Source organism: Bos grunniens, chromosome 3 (genome assembly GCF_055505025.1).
Source record: "Bos grunniens cultivar Pamir isolate PY7600 chromosome 3, Bosgru_T2T1.0, whole genome shotgun sequence".
Classification (NCBI taxonomy): Eukaryota; Metazoa; Chordata; class Mammalia; order Artiodactyla; family Bovidae; genus Bos; species Bos grunniens.
Window position 1 is genome coordinate 114,797,017 of NC_141167.1, and position 17,929 is coordinate 114,814,945.

The 17,929-nt window shown below is 42.8% G+C and overlaps 1 protein-coding gene across 19 annotated transcripts in view; it reads left to right on the forward strand.

Moving 5' to 3' along the window:
- The window catches only part of LOC147377050 (uncharacterized protein C1orf226 homolog), a 361,444-nt gene that overhangs the window by 205,600 nt on the left and 137,915 nt on the right, over nucleotides 1-17,929 (forward strand). For 7 of the 19 annotated variants that reach the window (XM_086393790.1, XM_086393792.1, XM_086393789.1 and 4 more), the window contains one exon: nucleotides 3,008-3,084. The exons of the other annotated variants lie outside the window; for them this stretch is intronic. In XM_086393790.1, the coding sequence (XP_086249916.1) occupies nucleotides 3,008-3,084 (77 nt within the window). The remainder of the gene's footprint in view (nucleotides 1-3,007; nucleotides 3,085-17,929) is intronic. 19 annotated transcript variants of the gene reach the window in all.

Genomic DNA, 17,929 nt, shown 5'->3' on the forward strand with positions numbered 1-17,929 from the left:
CATTCTCATGTCGCACTTTACTCCAGCTCTACCCGCACTAATAATAAGAAACCATAGATGCTCATGTCCCTAATTCATTTCCTTTGGAGATTGGAGGTTTTGTTCACATACACCACAGAAGTCTTTAGGGAACCCATTTGAGTTTTCTTCATCTTGACTTAAATCCAACTCTTCTTGTTTCCTTCTCCATCAACAAACCCCCCTGCCCCAACTTTCTGTCAAGGGGTGATGGACAATAGATGGTAGCAACAGTTTCCATGGTAACAGCATCAGAGTTATCTCCTTGGAAACCTGCATAAAGACCTTCCATCTTCAGACCAGCTCAGTGCAACTTGGAAGGCCTTTGTTCCCTTGAATGTGTCAGCATGGGGGAGCAAGCTCTCCCGGGCCTTGGCCACTGCAGTTTCCTTTGGCTCCTGATGCCCATGGCACTTTGGGTATAGAGTTGGATTCAGGCAGAGGTGAGGGTTGGGGGGACCTGGAGTGCTTTTCTCAGCCTAATCCATGGCCAGAATGCATTGTCTATGGTCCAGCACCAGATACCCAGCAGACTTAACCAATAGACCTCTCCTTTTTAAAAGGCCAGATGACTCAACCAAAGCTCCCACAGTGACCAGCAATGGATCAGAACAAAGCAGTACTGCATCTGAACACAGATGAGCTGGATATTTTGGCATGGTCCTGAAGAGAATACTGAAATAGGGCACCGTGGGATAGCTTGTATGAGTCCCTTTCCTTGTGGTGTCCTGCAAATGCAGCAATTTTGTTACTTAAATGAAAGCAGAATGGTTTCCAGCAGCTAAGAGGATTAATTCTCTTGTCATCATCCACACCAAGTAACAATCACAAACATTTCTATTGTGCCTTATATTTTGTGATCATTTTTACATCCAGGAGCTCAATTAATAATTTATTCAGTTGTTTGACACATGTTAATTTTAAACCTACTATGTGCCACGTACTGTGTTGGAGCACAGTAGTGAGAAAAAATCAACACAGTTTCTGCCCTAATAGAAACTGGAATCAAGACCTAATCAGATAATTACACATATGCATGAGCATTCATCTAAAATCTGCTAAAGGACAGGGTCTATGGTATGATTAGCCCTTGGAAACACTTCCCTGAACAAGTGATGGTTATGCTGACAGCTGGTCAACAGGGGCTTTTGCATAGAGAACGTGAAGACTTGGAGGGCAATTTTACTTACTAACTTGTACTTATGAGTTAGCTTTTCTTATGTCCTTATCTTGTTCTTCCAGATACAACATGATTTTCCGTTCATGTGTTCTCATGTCTTGGTGTCCCTTATTGGTGTGCTATTCAATTCAATAGCCACTGGACACATGTGAGAATTTAAGTTTAAAGTAACATTCAGTTCCTCAGTTGTACTAGCCATATTCCAAGTGCTTGATAGTCACATGTGACTGGCATCTAGGGTAGAAAGAACAGATTAAAAAAAAAATTCCATTATTCTGGAAAGTTCTAATGGACTGTTCTATAGCACCTAGTTGGCCCAAATAAATATGTATTGATTGAGCTCTCAAGTGAACAAAGCTGTTTCTCATGGATGAAGCTGAGGGCAGTTACTGATGCGGGAACAACTGCTATTTTGCCCTGTTACCTTTATGAACTACCAGAGAAAAATTAAACACACATAACTAACCACTTTGCATTCATAGAAAACAAAAATTAACAATGAATCTGTAACATTCTGGTCAATAAGATAAGTAAAAGTTTAGGTGTTTCCATAATCTTTGATCCCCCTACTTCTCTCTTGACTCTTAAAATGCTAAAATTGGAGGAAATGTCACCACTTTTGTGGATATAATCTTGTGAGACCGTTGCAGTTTTCCCACCAGAACTGACTAATCTCGTGAACTTTTTTCTTTTGATTATCTGTCGATTTTAATTTTCCAAGCCACTTCAAAAAGTTTTTGCTGACACAATTTGGTTGAAAATTTATCTTTTTAAATTCATGAATCCCAAAAATAAGAAGCAGACATGTGCTGTACCAAGGAAATGATAATTCCTATCTTGAGAGATAATACTGACTCCTCTAGAGGCTCCTGAGTGATTAAAGAGGAAAGAAGGGATAGGATTTGGGCAAGTTGACTAAACCAAGTTAGTGAAATGAAAGTCGCTCAGTCATGTCTGACTCTCTACAACCCCATGGACTAAACAGTGCATGGAATTCTCCAGGCCAGAATACTGGAGTGGGTAGCTGTTCCCTTCTCCAGGGGATCTTCCCAACCCAGGGATCAAACTCAGGTCTCCCACATTGCAGGCAGATTCTTTACCAGCTGAGTCATCAGGGAAGTCCAAACCAAGTTAGGACCTGTTTATTTTTCTAATAAAATAGATGAGATGTTTTGTGTCATTGACACTAGTTTTTTTATTGTTGTTGTTTTTAAAGTCAGGATCTCATAGGACTGAGATTTCTGGAGCCCAGGAACAGCTCAGGAGGGTGCCACTGGTTGGGAATTACATGTGCCATCCTGTGTAGGAATGGGCGAACATGAAAGCTGCCATCACCCCATGTGCCTGACCCCCTGCACACACCGTGCCAACCCTAACAAGTGTTTCTGATTTTCACTTGAAAATAATCTGAACGTGTTTAGGCTGATAGATCATCCTCTCATTAAGATTTCATAAGCCTTCTGGTAGTATAGAAAAATTTCCTAGGCCTTCTTGCTAGTGCCTATGTTTGGATCCAGAAAAGGAAGTGTGCAGCTTGTTAATAATGAGAGTCGCAGGTGAAAATTAAAGCTGAGGTAACTTGGAACCCCAGCAAAGGCCGAGGAATTTGAGATGGGCTCTAGGGAAAGTGAGCATGTATGAGTAGGGAATAATGTTCAGAACTGAGAATGCCTCCGGGGCACAGCCATGGGACTGGCAGACAATGAGGAGCACGGGAAAGCTGGACTTGGGAGGCAAGATTGGCAAGCTGGCGCCACTGCCGTCTTGCTGACTGACTAATAATAGGCAAACATGTTGGTCATTTTACAGTGAGGAACATGAGGCCTCGAGAATCTACACGGATGCATTTTCTGCAGTGGCTGGTGTGTCGTGAGAGGCTGGTATTGGTGAGTGGTTACAAAGGAGAAAGGATGTGAGGATAATATGTGCTAAATTCTAAGCTACTGAGCAGCAGCAGCAGAGGGACTGTATGGTATAGCACTGTTTATAGGATTCCACAGATTACAACTGTTGCTGCTGCTGCTGCTAAGTCGCTTCAGTCGTGTCTGACTCTGTGCGACCCCATAGACGACAGCCCACCAGGCTCCGCCGTCCCTGGGATTCTCCAGGCAAGAACACTGGAGTGGGTTGCCATTTCCTTCTCCAGTGCATGCAAGTGAAAAGTGAAAGTGAAGTTGCTCGTCTTGTCCTACTCCTAGCGACCCCATGGACTATAGCCTACCAGGCTCCTCCATCCATGGGATTTTCCAGGCAAGAGTACTGGAGTGGGGTGCCATTGCCTTCTCCAGATTACAACTGTAGAACACTGTAAATCAGGAACAGGGCTGGGCTTTTTACCAATACAACCTGTGGAGCAGGCGATGTTGTCCTCTTTTTGCAGGTAGAGAGCCTGAGGCTTAGGTGGCTTGAGTGACCCCCCTGGCCTCACACAAGTGGTGGATGCCCGATGTGGTGGGATTTGGATCCAGATCTTTCTTTTGCCACTGTTCCTGCTTCCTCTCCAGAGAGGCTCTTTGCGGTCCATTTTGGTTCAGACTTTCTATGGTGCTGTCAAAATGCTTTTCTTCAAAAGGCCCTTTGGAAAGCTGTTAGAGCTCCAGGAATAGTACAGATTGAGGATACTCATCAGTTGAACACATTTACATCTCCCTTGGGGCCATGGAATCTGGAGGGTTAATTAGCATCCAAGAGGCTGTTCTAAAGTACTGGGAAGGACTCAAGATGACCTTGAAGAGCATTTTATTTTGAGGTGGCTCCCAGAATTTGTATTATAGGTTGGTCAGTTTTCCCCTCCTCTCTGGCAGCTTTTATTTATGATGGCTCTTTCTCCAGAAGCCGGGATCTACATCTTCTCTCTGCTTGTCTGTTCCAGCCGGCCCCGGCCAGATTGAAGTGCACAGCCTAGACCCTTCCCCAAATAGCTCTTTCTTCTCCCTCCACTTCTTTTACCATTTCTTGCTGAGAGACCTGGCTAGCTGGCCCAGGAGAGGGATTTCAGTGTGAGTTATTTGCTGATGGAGATTTTTTTTTTTTTTTTAATAGAATAGGCTGTGAATTTCTCTGAGCTGTCTACATTCTCTCATTTCCTCTTTCATGACCTTCCAGTGCTATGTGTAAGGTGCTGATCAGGACAGGAGTCCCACAGTGAAAGCTGTAATCCGTGGCTGTGGCGTGAACAACAGTGAAGGACAGGGAAACCTGGTGCTCTGCAGTCCATGGTGTCGCAAAGAGTCGAACACAACTCAGCAGCTGAACAGCAATAGGTGACCAAGTTCAGATGGGTGAATCCCTTGGAGTATGACATCTGTAGTATGGTAAACTCATGCCATGAATGCAGTCTTATGCACAGGAGAAACACTGAGAAACAAACAATGGAAGTGATTGTTTTCTGTGTGAGCAAGCCAGCCCAGGCTTTATGGGTGGGAATATAGTTGATAACAACTCAGTAAATTGGAGAGATAAGGAGACAGAGGACAAGTTAGCATCAACTGTATACTGAGTCCAGCCCGTGAGTCAGAGTACCTGAGTGAGTGGTTCTGCTCTACCATCATCTTATGTATCAGTAAACATTTCTGGAGCTGTTTTCCTTACTTTGGCTTCGGGACTGAATTTAATCTTCTAATGGATTTTACTCTCTTTCCGAAAGGTCTTTATTGTATTCTAACTCTTTGTGAGTGCTTGGGACTTTCAGCTATTGGTCAAAGCCTGCACCTGTGTGGACAGTGTTTAATTCACCGCTCCCTTTCAGGCCTGCCTATGTGAATGAGTTGTCTTTGAATGCTGGCATCATTCATCTAACTCTACTAGGTTTGCTCCTCCACTTCTTTGCTTCCCTTCCTCCTCTCTCAGAGACACTCATACATGTGGGTGTGTACACACAAATGCGTGCTTGTTATATGGACAGCGTCTTTTGTCCCTCAAGAGTAGAGTGGTTGATGAAGCAAAAGTCATTTATCATTGAGTTTTACCGTCTCTCATACATTCGGTGTGAGTCAGGAATTTTGATTGTTTTACCCTGTCAATCAGAGCCAGATACCTAGACCTGCTTGTGAATGTGCCCCCTTATTTAGGAAGTAGCCCCCTTATTTAGATCATTTAAGATGATCTCTTAATGAATCCAGGGCCTTCTATCATGTAAACACTTTGGGGGCTTCCCAGATAGCTTAGTGGGTGGAGAATCCACCTGTAATGCTTGAGACACAGGAAATGTGGGTTGATCTGGGTCAGGAAGATCCCCTGGAGGAGGAAATGGTGACCTACTCCAGGATTCTTGCCTGAATAAATCTTACGGATAGAGGAGCCTGGTGGGCTACAGTCCAAAGGGTCGCAGAGAGTCAGACACGATTGAGTAACTAAACACACACAGAAGAAGCACCTCCCACTTACAGGATGCTGTCTTCTCAATCCAAATTATTCCTAGGGGAAGCTGATTTTTGTACAAGTCTTTCCCAAGGGTTGGTCAGAAAGCTTGGGTGTTAGAGGCGAAAGGGCCACCCTGGAAGGGAGATAGATGCACAGAAAGCGCAAATGGGGCATCCACGGTAATGTAAACTTAGCTTGTTACAGAGCCACCCACATTCAGATCTTGAATCCATGTCAAATGCTGCAGAACCTTCTGGTTGGAAAGGAATAGAAAGGGAGGTCTGGCTGGAACTTGCCAAAAATCAGGGAGTTAACACTTTGGGAGGACAGTGGAAGTCCCCGGGTTTCTCTGTTCACATCTGTATGTGATTTTTCTAATTGCTGCCAGAGGTCATGTAAGCAGTAGGAAATCCAGGTTTCAATCTGGTACATACATATGAATTGTGAAAGGCAGTATCATCCGTAGTGATAGTGGGCAGGGGCAGCGGGAGCGGGAGGCAGCCACTGGCTGCATGGTTAGGTCTTGAGGTTAGATTGCCGTCTCAGTGCTGCGGACCACCTTGATTGTTAACGCATGGTTGCTGAGTCTGAAGAGACATGCATCTTTTAGCTTTTCTTTGCTGGCCATAGACATTTCTCTTATCAGATTTCAGGGAGGACATTTCTCCCTTTAAGCAACTCCATGAATCAGAGGTACCAGATTTATTGCCTTGTTTTGGTTATTTAAAAAATTGGCCATGAGCTGTCCCCTGGCTAAATTCCAAGGTTTATTTCTAACCACTCCTCCGCGCTCATTTCCTTCAAATGCACCAGGCTGTTTGCATCTTGTGAACACTTCTTTGATACCTGGAGACCTCAGCTCCTGTTCTTGTTCTCTCCCTGCCCTCATACGCCACTCCCACCTTACCTCCCTGGCCAGCCCCTGGTCACCCTTCCATTTACTTCACAGTGTTTATAACACTGAGTCTGAATTACTTTAGATATCTGTCTTTTACTCACTTCTTGTGAGCCCCGTGATATCAGGAACCACATCCTAATAACTTTTCTATGACCTGAGTATAGAACAGCCTCTCTTACCCTTGTATCTCCCAGTAGGACCGTGAGTGAGATGTAGGGGTGGTGACGGTGGAGGGGTGGGTGGAGAGCATTGATTAAAAGAACAACAGCCCAGATGGGTAGGAGGTGCAGATCTAGCTCCCACCACCCATCTTGTCTGTAGTCTTTTCCTCTCCCTTGAATCTCCTACTTCCCTCGTTCTCATCCCCTACCTTGGTGGACGCATAAGTGGTCTTTTGTAGTTGCGTGTTATCTTATATGGGCTTCCCTGGTGGCTCAGACGGAAAAGTGTCTGCCTGCAATACAGGAGACCTGGGTTCGATCCCTGGGTGGGGAAGAGCCCCTGGAGAAGGCAATGGCAACCCACTCCAGTACTCTTGCCTGGAAAATCCCATGGAGGGAGGAGCCTGGTAGTCTGCAGTCCATGGGGTCGTAAAGAGTCAGACACGTTATCTTATATCCATGGCTTGACCTTTAGCTCTAGATACTTGTGTCTCCCCGTTGGTCAAGCCCTTAAGGTCTCCAGTGGAAATCTTCTGACACCAGTGCCTATCTCACCTGTTGCAAGATTGGGTGATGTTCTGGCAAGTACTGGCTGTCATTCTATGCCGCTGGTATTTAAGTTGCTTCCTACATGTGAGTTTTTGGGAATGGCACAGCACCCATAAACAAGACTACCATTAGGGAAGTAAATGGGTCTTCTTAGGATTTCATTAAATACTAAGTTTTAAGTGCTTGTAGATGCCTAGGGGATTTGCCGTAGGATGTAGAACTACAAAGGAGTAGCTCTGGGGCAGGCAGGGAGTGCTGTGTGGCTTCACAGTGGCGTGTGCAGGGTGGCGTTTGTTTGAATCCTCAGGACCCTTTCCCTCCACCTGTAAGCACTGTGGTTTCTGTACTCGCTGTTGCTCAGGTGTCATCATCCTACCACTGCTCAGGAAGAGTAGGAAGACAGCATGTAACCCTGGTACGGTTCACTGGTTGTGATTCTCCTCTGGGACAGAGCTCACGTGTCTGCTCACAGTGGTCTCTCTGGGACCACCCCACTGTGCGCTCATCCTTCTGAGTGAGGTTGCTTTGGGGTGACTGACTTGGGCAACATTTTCAATCTTTTAAAAGACTGTCCCTTGTCCAGAAAGGCATTCCTCGGATATATCTGGAGTTGTGAATCAGGCTGTTAATTATAAACACTGGAAAGAATGTGCTGCTTGCTTTCTATATGCACAGCAGGCCATTTCTAACACTACCGATACAGTCTTTTACATTTGTACAGTCAGAGGATGGTACTAGTGTCTGCTTTTCTTTTCATGAATTTTTTATTTTTGTGATTGCTTCTGAAAATATTCTGCTCAAATTTTGTATAATAGTTTCACCTTGCCATTCTTTGTGTCCAGTCTCATATAGTTCCATCATTCAACATGATTCAACATTCAACATGATTGTGACTTGGTTCTTATATTTTCTTATGGATTTTGACTGCCTGTGAGATTTGTTTTTCTTAGCTAGCTGCTAAAAAATCATTAAAATTTCCTCTCTATTAAGTTCACAGTGTATAATCATACAAAGTCAAAAATCATTGAAAGGTTTTAAATGTTTTTAAAAGCATTGAAACATTGACATGTTTATGTCATAGGGTTGCAAGTCTTAATTTAAGAAAAGCTAAATTTCTTAAATGTGGCTTGTGCAAAGTAGAGTGGATTCGTTTCAGAAGGAAACTTAGCAGTTGTATTTATTCCCCATGTGTTTGTAATTTAAGAAAGCTGCACTCTGCACTTGTGTTTTTCTCCAAAGCAACTTTGCTGCTGCTGTTGTTCAGTCACCAAGTCATGTCTGACTCTTGGCAACCCCTTGGATTCAGCACATCAGGCCTCCCTGTCCCTCACTATCTCCCAGAGTTTGCCCAAAGAAACCAAGACACCCTTAAAACGCTACTTTACCTGATAGCTTGCCTATTCCACTCGCACTGTTTGTCTTTCGTTGTCTCTGAGAATCCCTTTTAGTTTCTCCCCCTTGGAGAATGTAGTGATGTTATTTCTATGGAAACAGTGATGTCATGAGTATGAATGGGGCTTAGTGACCACCAAGAGTACCATATATCAAGTTCAGTGATAGACCCCAGCTTTACCTATGAAGTTGCTAATGGGGCTCTGTTGTCAGCATTTTGAAATATATATGGCTAGCGATTCTGGACAGCCCATATGGAGTGTGTGTTTGTGAAGCTATGTGTATGTGACTGTGAAATAAATCCTGCTTCACAGTTTGACTGTAGATCATCTGGATTCCCAAGTCTATAGGGTGGGAACTTGTAACCTGTGAAATCAAGTTCCCAGCGGCTATGGAAGAAATGAAGGAGAAATATGTCTGCAGGGTTTGGTATCCAGATACATAAGAATCACAGTGTCAGCATTAATACAAATCAGAGCTTTGTAATAATACATGCAATAAATAGGCATTGATATACAGTAGATATATAGTTTAGTTTAACTTGAATGCATTTAAGTGTTCTTTAAATGTAAATGACTTAATGAATAATATATACAAGTTGTGACTAATGATCGGAGCCAGAGTCTTACTAAGCAGCATACCATAATGTACTTCCAAAGAGTGTGCCCTCTTCAAAGAGTTGGTCTGGAAAGGCTAAATTCTTACTTTAGTGAAAACTGCTGCTTTGTTTTTGTCTTTGCTCTTTTAGAACTGCATCCAGATCTTGCAGCTCAATCTGTTGACAATTATCAGGATATATGACATTTGATTTTTGTCATCGTCCAAATCGTTTGAAACCAAGTTTAATGATTGTCTATCTTGATAACTCAATTTAAGGCTATTCCAGTTAAAAATGAAGTATTGTTACAAAGTAATGAGACTGATTATGATGTAGTTCATATTATTGGTTCTAAAATAACTTCTCAAGGGATGATTTCATCAAACTTTCAGGCAGTAATTATTCGAATGTATTATGTTCCCAAGATGACTGCTTTGAGGGTTAACATATAAGTTCAGGTATACGTGACAGAAATAAGTCTCTCTGATAAACACTGCCTTAATCCTTTTGGGCTGCTGTAACAGATACCATAGAACTTGGTGGCTTTCAAACTACAGCAACTGACTTCTGAAGTGTTAGAGGCTGGGAGTTCAGGGTCAGGCACGAAACGGCTGCATCCTGGTGAGGGCCTCTGCCAGGCTGCACACGGCCCTTTTCCCCTGTACCTTCACATGACGGAGAGGAGACAGAGCTCTCTGCGGTCTTTATTTTAAGGGCAATTCATGAGGGCTCCACTCCTGTGACCTAATCACCACTCAAAGGCCTCACCTTCTTGTACCCTCACATCAGGGATTAGGATTTCAATGTAGGAATTTAGTTCGGGGTGAGGGGGTGGGGGGACAAACATTCATTTAGCCCATAACACATAATAAATCTCATTTAGTACTGGAGAATGAGATTTTCCATATAAGTACAATTTAAGCTTCTCTCTCTAAGGTTTAGTTCTATCTTTCAAAACTGATAATTATTTTATTGAAATATTTCATAATCTCTCATGCCCTCTTTCTTGAACTTTACAGAATGAAACATCACTCTTTTTTTTTCATGGCTCAAAAACATTATTTTGAATTCTGTTCGTAATATTAAACCAAAATAAAGCAGTGCTGCCTTAAGAGGTCATTGACAGAGCACGCTGCTGCTGCTGCTAAGTCGCTTCAGTCGTGTCTGACTCTGCGACCCCATAGATGGCAGCCCACCAGGCTCCCCCGTCCCTGGGATTCTCCAGGCAAGAACACTGGAGTGGGTTGCCATTTCCTTCTCCAATGCATGCAAGTGAAAAGTGAAAGTGAAGTCGCTCAGTCATGTCTGACTGTTCGTGACCCCATGGACTGTAGCCTACCAGGCTCCTCCATCCATGGGATTTTCCAGGCAAGAGTACTGGAGTGGGTTGCCATTGCCTTCTACGTGACAGAGCATAGTAGTAATTAATTCCCATGTTATATGACACAGGTTGCTCCATTTTTTGTTGTTTGTGTATTTTTAGTTTTCTCTACTTTCCATCTTTTTTTTCTGTTTTATTCCTTGTTTTTAGGTTTACTGGCATTTGGTTTTTGCAGCTGTCAGTGTGCCTGACTCTGTTAGACTGAGTTTGCTGTGCTTAGTCGCTTACCTGTGTCCCACTCTTTGCAACCCCATGGACTATAGCCCCCCAGGCTCCTCTGTCCATGGAGATTCTCCAGGCAAGAATACTGGAGTGGGTTGACATGCCCTCCTTCAGGGGATCTTCCCAACCTAGGGATCAAACCCAGGTGTCCTGGATTGCAGGCAGATGTTTTACCGTCTGAGCCACCAGGGAAGCCCAAGAATACTGGACTGGGTAGTTCTTCAGGGGAACTTCCTGACCCAGGAATCAAACTGGGGTCTCTTGCACTGCAGGTGGATTCTTTACTATCTGAGCTACCAGGGAAGCCTGTTAGGCTGAATCAGTTCAATTCAGTTCAGTTCAGTCACTCAGTCGTGTCCGACTCTTTGTGACCCCATGAATCGCAGCACGCCAGGCCTCCCTGTCCATCACCAACTCCTGGAGTTCACTCAAACACACGTCCATTGAGTTGGTGATGCCATCTGGCCATCTCATCCTCTGTCGTCCCCTTCTCCTCCTGCCCCCAATCCCTCCCAGCATCAGAGTCTTTTCCAATGAGTCAACTCTTTGCATGAGGTGGCCAAAGTACTGGAGTTTCAGCTTTAACATCAGTCCTTCCAAAGAACACCCAAGACTGATCTCCTTTAGAATGGACTGGTTGGATCTCCTTGCAGTCCAAGGGACTCTCAAGAGTCTTCTCCAACACCACAGTTCAAAAGCATCAATTCTTCAGTGCTCAGCTTTCTTCACAGTCCAACTCTCACATCCATACATGACCACTGGAAAAACCATAGCCTTGACTAGACGGACCTTTGTTGGCAAAGTAATGTCTCTGCTTTTGAATATGCTATCTAGGTTGGTCATAACTTTCCTTCCAAGGAGTAAGCGTCTTTTAATTTCATGGCAGCAATCACCATTTGCAGTGATTTTAGAGCCCATAAAAATAAAGTCTGACACTGTTTCCACTGTTTCCCCATCTATTTGCCATGAAGTGATGGGACCAGATGCCATGATCTTCATTTTCTGAATGTTGAGCGTTAAGCCAACTTTTTCACTCTCCTCTTTCACTTTCATCAAGAGGCTTTTTAGTTACTCTTCAGTTTCTGCCATAAGGGTGGTGTCATCTGCATATCTGAGGTTATTGTTATTTCTCCCAGCAATCTTGATTCCAGCTTGTGCTTCTTCCAGCCCAGCATTTCTCATGATGTACTCTGCATATAAGTTAAATAAGCAGGGTGACAATATCCAGCCTTGACATACTCCTTTTCCTATTTGGAACCAGTCTGTTGTTCCATGTCCAGTTCTAACTGTTGCTTCCTGACCTGCATATAGGTTTCTCAAGAGGTAGGTCAGGGGGTCTGGTATTCCCATCTCTTTCAGAATTTTCCACAGTTTCTTGTGATCCACACAGTCACAGGCTTTGGCATAGTCAATAAAGCACAAATGGATGGTTTTTTTGGAACTCTCTTGCTTAATGGCCCCTAAAAGACGCTTGTGTTCTGGTGTTACCATTTGTGGCAAAAGATACTTTGCAAGTGTGATTAACCTCCCATGTGGAGGTCCTTTACTTATCCTGATTTTTCCAGATGGGCCCAGTGTAATCACAAGGGTCCTTCTGAGGGCACGGCAGGATGTCAAAGAGATTTGAAGATGCTGTGCTGCTGGCTGTGATGATGAAGGGACCATGAGCCAAGGAATTCAGGTAACTTTTAGAAACTGAAAAAGTTGAGGAAATGAGTTTTCCAGAAGGAAAACAAGCCTGTGGTCTCATTTTAGGCTTCTGACCTCAAGAACAATAAGATGTTAAATTTGTGACATTTGTAAGCCACGTTTTTGTTCATGATAATTCATTACAACGTCATAAGAAACTAATACACTGCCCCTGGCTGTTGCCTTCCTAATTTGATACATTATATCAAATAATTGAGTTTATTAGGTATATACCTTCTGTCCAACAAACATGTGTTTTCAGTTTTGTATCAGATGTTCAGAATTCAGTAAGACACAGCCTGTCCCAGATATCAGCTTTGCTATCCACCTAGTCCAGTTGGGAGATTGAGATGAGAAAAGACAGATAAAAGCATCTTTACAATCTACTGCATTAGGTGCTAAAATTGAAATATGAATAAAGAATAGTAGGAATTCAGAAGAAAGGGCAACTTTCTTATTTGGAGGGATCCAGAATATTCAGGTCTTAAAGAATGTGGATGTGATTTGTGGGGAGATAAAGTGTAAAAGGGGAGTCATGCCTGATTGAAAAAGTGCTAGATGGACAAAGACCATTCTGATAATGCAGAGTTCATAAATCACCTTCAGTTGATTTTCTTCTAGATGATGAAGGTCCTGTACCTGTTTTGGTTTGGCCCTCTTTGCCTTTCTTTCTACATGTTGGCTGGATATTTAGTCCTTCACACTGAAATTTCACCTGTGGATAAGACAAGCATCAATTCCCTGTAAATATAAAACAGAGGAATACCTAACCTGTGGCCAGTGTACTTTCTGGAATATTCCTGAAGCTCTCATCTTTTCATTGACTATATAGCAAAGAGAAGCTCCTGATCCTGCTTATTTTCCTTTTATGGGGCTCTCATAGGCATCCTTATTAAATCTTATAACAGTGAATAATATCATAAAATGTAACCAATTTCACTTCTAGTTCAAATTTCATGTTTTTAGGGGGTAACTTCATCATGGTAGTAATCTAGTGATATTCTCATGGGAAAATTTTGTTAATTCACAGCATTTGAGAATGAAGAACACAGAATCGTATTTAGATTAGCTTGTATTTTAATGAAGGGAAAATAGGGCATCTGGTTCTCGAAGAATTTATAGCTACTTTAATTGCAAATTATGTAGAATGATTTAGCATCCCTTTGTTCCTGCTTAACAGTTATCGTATCCAAAATATTTATTGAGTGCCAGCTAAGTGCAAAGCATTGTTAAAAGTGCTGTGGGAGTTTTAAAGCTACTAGTAGTCTTAATAGTAGCATAAAAAACATTTAATCATTTAACCCATTTATTGAGCCCTTTAAATGAGCCTAGGCACTCTTCTAATCCCTTTAGATATATTATCTTGTTTGATCTGTAGAAGACTTGCTTACTTGCTGCCCATACTTTATTTTTTTACCTCTCTCTCATCTTAAACTGATTTCCAGCCCCATCTTTCTGCCAGAATGCTGCTGCTGCTGCTGCTAAATCACTTCAGTCATGTCTGACTCTGTGCAACCCCATAGACGGCAGCCCACCAGGCTCCCCCGTCCCTGGGATTCTCCAGGCAAGAACACTGGAGTGGGCTGCCATTTCCTTCTCCAATGCATGAAAGTGAAAAGTGAAAGTGAAGTCGCTCAGTCGTGTCCGACTCTTCACGACCCCATGGACTGCAGCCTGCCAGGTTCCTCCATCCATGGGATTTTCCAGGCAAGAGTACTGGAGTGGGGTGCCATTGTCTTCTCCGTTCTGCCAGAATAATTCTTGTTAAAGAAATAGTGATCAGTCTTTCCAAACCCATTGGATGTTTTGCACTCATTTTCCTTGACTTCTCAGGAACATATGTCACCATTGGTCATCATCACTTCCTTTAAAGATTTTGGCTTTGTCAGTACATTACATGTCCCTGACTTTACCCACTCTGGCCATCCTTTCTATTAGATTGAATCATATAGAAATTGCTGGTAGTCAGCTATTTTGGTTCAAGAAATGCCATTTTTCCCATGGTTTCACAGAGACGTGAATCCTCTTTCTCTAGTCTATAAATTTTGGAGTTCTCACTTATTTTCTGTCTTTACACTACCATTAGGTAATCTCATACATTCACAACTATACGCAGACAATCCAGAACTTGTATTTTGATAGAGACCTCTTATCTGACTTCAATTTTTTAATTTTTCCCATCACTTACTTGACGAGATTAAGTATCATCATGTCTAGAACCAAATTCTTACTCTTCTTCTGGGAATTTGGTTCTACTCCTTTTTTCCCAGTCCAGTGACTGGCACCAGCACATATACAGTTGCACAAGCATTGTAACCTCTGTCTTGGTTCCTTGATCTTTCTCCAGTCCCTGTTGCGTTTACTTCTGAACTAGGTCTTACATTCAGCAGCTTCTCTCCATCCCCCTACCCTCCCAGTGGTCCTAGTCCAAGTGGAGTACTACAGCAGCATCTGAATGGTGTCCCAGCATTTTTGCCAGCCTTGCCCCACCTGTGGTCTCTTTTTCATACTATGACCAGAGTGAGCTTTTGAAATCAGAATCTTTAGCTATGCCCCTCCTCATCCCCCAACTTTAATGTATTCATTACACTAAAGGCCGTACTTCTTAATATGGTCTTAGGCTGCAAGGTAGCTCCCTGTCTACTTCTTTAGCTTCTTTTTCCTTTACTATTCTCCTCCTTATATTTCCTGGGCTCACTCTGTTCTTCTTTCCATTCCTGTAGTCTCTGTACTCCCTTCAGCCCAAGGCTTTTGCCTAGGGAGTTACCTTTGCCTGGAATATTTTTTCCTCCTTTATTTGCCTACTTAGCTTCTCTTTATGTTATAAATTTTAAGTGTCCATTCCTTGAAGAAGCCTTCCTTTTCTTCCATAAATCACATCTCCCTAACATAAACTCATTTGCTTTATGAAAATCCTGTTACAATTCTTAGGGCTTCCCCGGTGGCTCAGCAGTAAAGAATCCACCTGCAGTGCAGGAGACACAGTTTTGGTTCCTGGGTCAGGAAGATCCCCTGGAGGGGGAAATGGCAACCCACTCCAGTGTTCTTGCCTGGAAAATGCCATGGACAGAGGAGCCTGGTGGGCTACAGTCGATGGGGTTGCCCAGAGTCAGACACGACTGAGCACCCACGATTGCATGTGATTGTTAGAGATGTCCATCCTCATAACAGCTCCAAGTCAGGCTGATCCTGTTTTTTAATTTCATGGCTGCAGTCACCATCCACAGTGATTTTGGAGCCCAAGAAAATAAGTCTGTCACTGTTTCCATTGTTTCCCCATGTATTTGCCATGAAGTGATAGGACTGGATGCTATGATCTTCATTTTCTGAATGTTGTTTTATACCAGCTTTTTCACTCTCCTCTTTCACCCTCATCAAGAGGCTTTCCTCTTTGCTTTCTGCCATAAGGGTGGTGTCATCTGCATATCTGAGGTTATTGATATTTCTCCCTTGATTCCAGGTTGTGCTTCATCCAGCCCAGCATTTCTCATGATGTACTCTGCAAATAAGTTAAATAATAAGTTAAAAGATGCTTGCTCCTTGCAAGAAAAGCTATGACAAACTTAGTGTATTAAAAAGCAGAGACATTACTTTGCCGACAAAGGTCCATATAGTCAAAGCTATGGCTTTTCCAGTTGTCATATATGGATGTCAGAGCTGGACAATAAAAAATGCTGAGCACCAAAGAATTGATGTCTTCGAACTGTGATGTTGGAGAAGACTCTTGAGAGTCCCTTGGACTGCAAGGAGATCAAACCAGTCAATCCTAAAGGGAATCAAACTGGCATATTCATTGGAAGGACTGATGCTGAAGCTGGGGGTTCTATCACTCTAGGAGGAGAAGTGGTGTATATCTGGAGATTACAGGCAGTCTCTGTGTGAGACTTTAAAACCCAAGTTCTTAACCACTGGGCTTATAAGTTCCTGATCTCAAGCATTTCCATTTTACTAGGGAAACAAAAGATAAACAAATGAAAAGTTAACAGTAAAACAGAAATACTAGTGAAGTAATATCAGTAATAAGATGTTACCAACCACGTGATATATGTTCAGGAATGCAGGATGATTTTTGCTGGTATCCAGAAAGGATGCTGGTATCAGGTAGGCACTGCGGTCCATAACCATGAGTCACCTGGTAAGAGAATTATTCCCTTTCTAATTACCTTTTATTCTTTCTGATGGTATCAACACTTGATACTTACCTTTACCACCCTATATTATCACCAGTCTTTTATTGTTTAGTCTCTCTGTTGTGTCAGACTGTCTGCGACCCCAAGGACTGTAGCACGCCAGGCTTCCCTGTCCTTCACCATCTCCTGGAGTTTGCTCAGACTCATATCCATTGAGTCGGTGATGTCATCCAACCATCTCATCCTCTGTTGTCCCCTTCTCCTCCTGCCCTCAATCTTTCCCAGCATCAGGGTCTTTTCCAGTGAGTCACCTCTTTGCATCAGGTGGCCAAAGTATTGGAACTTCAGCTTCAGCATCAGTCCTTCCAATGAATATTCCAGTTTGATTCCCTTTAGGATTGACTGGTTTGATCTCCTTGCAGTCCAAGGGACTCTTAAGAGTCTTCTCCAACATCACAGTTCAAAGACATCAATTCTTCGGTGCTCAACATTTTTTATTGTCCAGCTCTGACATCCATATATGACAACTGGAAAAGCCATAGCTTTGACTATATGGACCTTTGTTGGCAAAGTAATGTCTCTGCTTTTTAATACACTAAGTTTGTCATAGCTTTTCTTGCACAGAGAAAGCGTCTTTTAATTTCATGGCTGCAGTCACCATCCACAGTGATTTTGGAGCCCAAGAAAATAAGCCTGTCACTGTTTCCATTGTTTCCCCATCTATTTGCCATGAAGTGATAGGACTGGAAGCTATGATCTTCATTTTTTGAATGTTGTTTTATACCAGTTTTTTCACTCTCCTCTTTCACCCTCATCAAGAGGCTTTCCTCTTTGCTTTCTGCCATAAGGGTGGTGTCATCTGCATATCTGAGGTTATTGATATTTCTCCCTTGATTCCAGGTTGTGCTTCATCCAGCCCAGCATTTCTCATGATGTACTCTGCAAATAAGTTAAATAATAAGTTAAAAGATGCTTGCTCCTTGCAAGAAAAGCTATGACAAACTTAGTGTATTAAAAAGCAGAGACATTACTTTGCCGACAAAGGTCCATATAGTCAAAGCTATGGCTTTTCCAGTTGTCGTATATGGATGTCAGAGCTGGACAATAAAAAATGCTGAGCACCAAAGAATTGATGTCTTCGAACTGTGATGTTGGAGAAGACTCTTGAGAGTCCCTTGGACTGCAAGGAGATCAAACCAGTCAATCCTAAAGGGAATCAAACTGGCATATTCATTGGAAGGACTGATGCTGAAGCTGGGGGTTCTATCACTCTAGGAGGAGAAGTGGTGTATATCTGGAGATTACAGGCAGTCTCTGTGTGAGACTTTAAAACCCAAGTTCTTAACCAC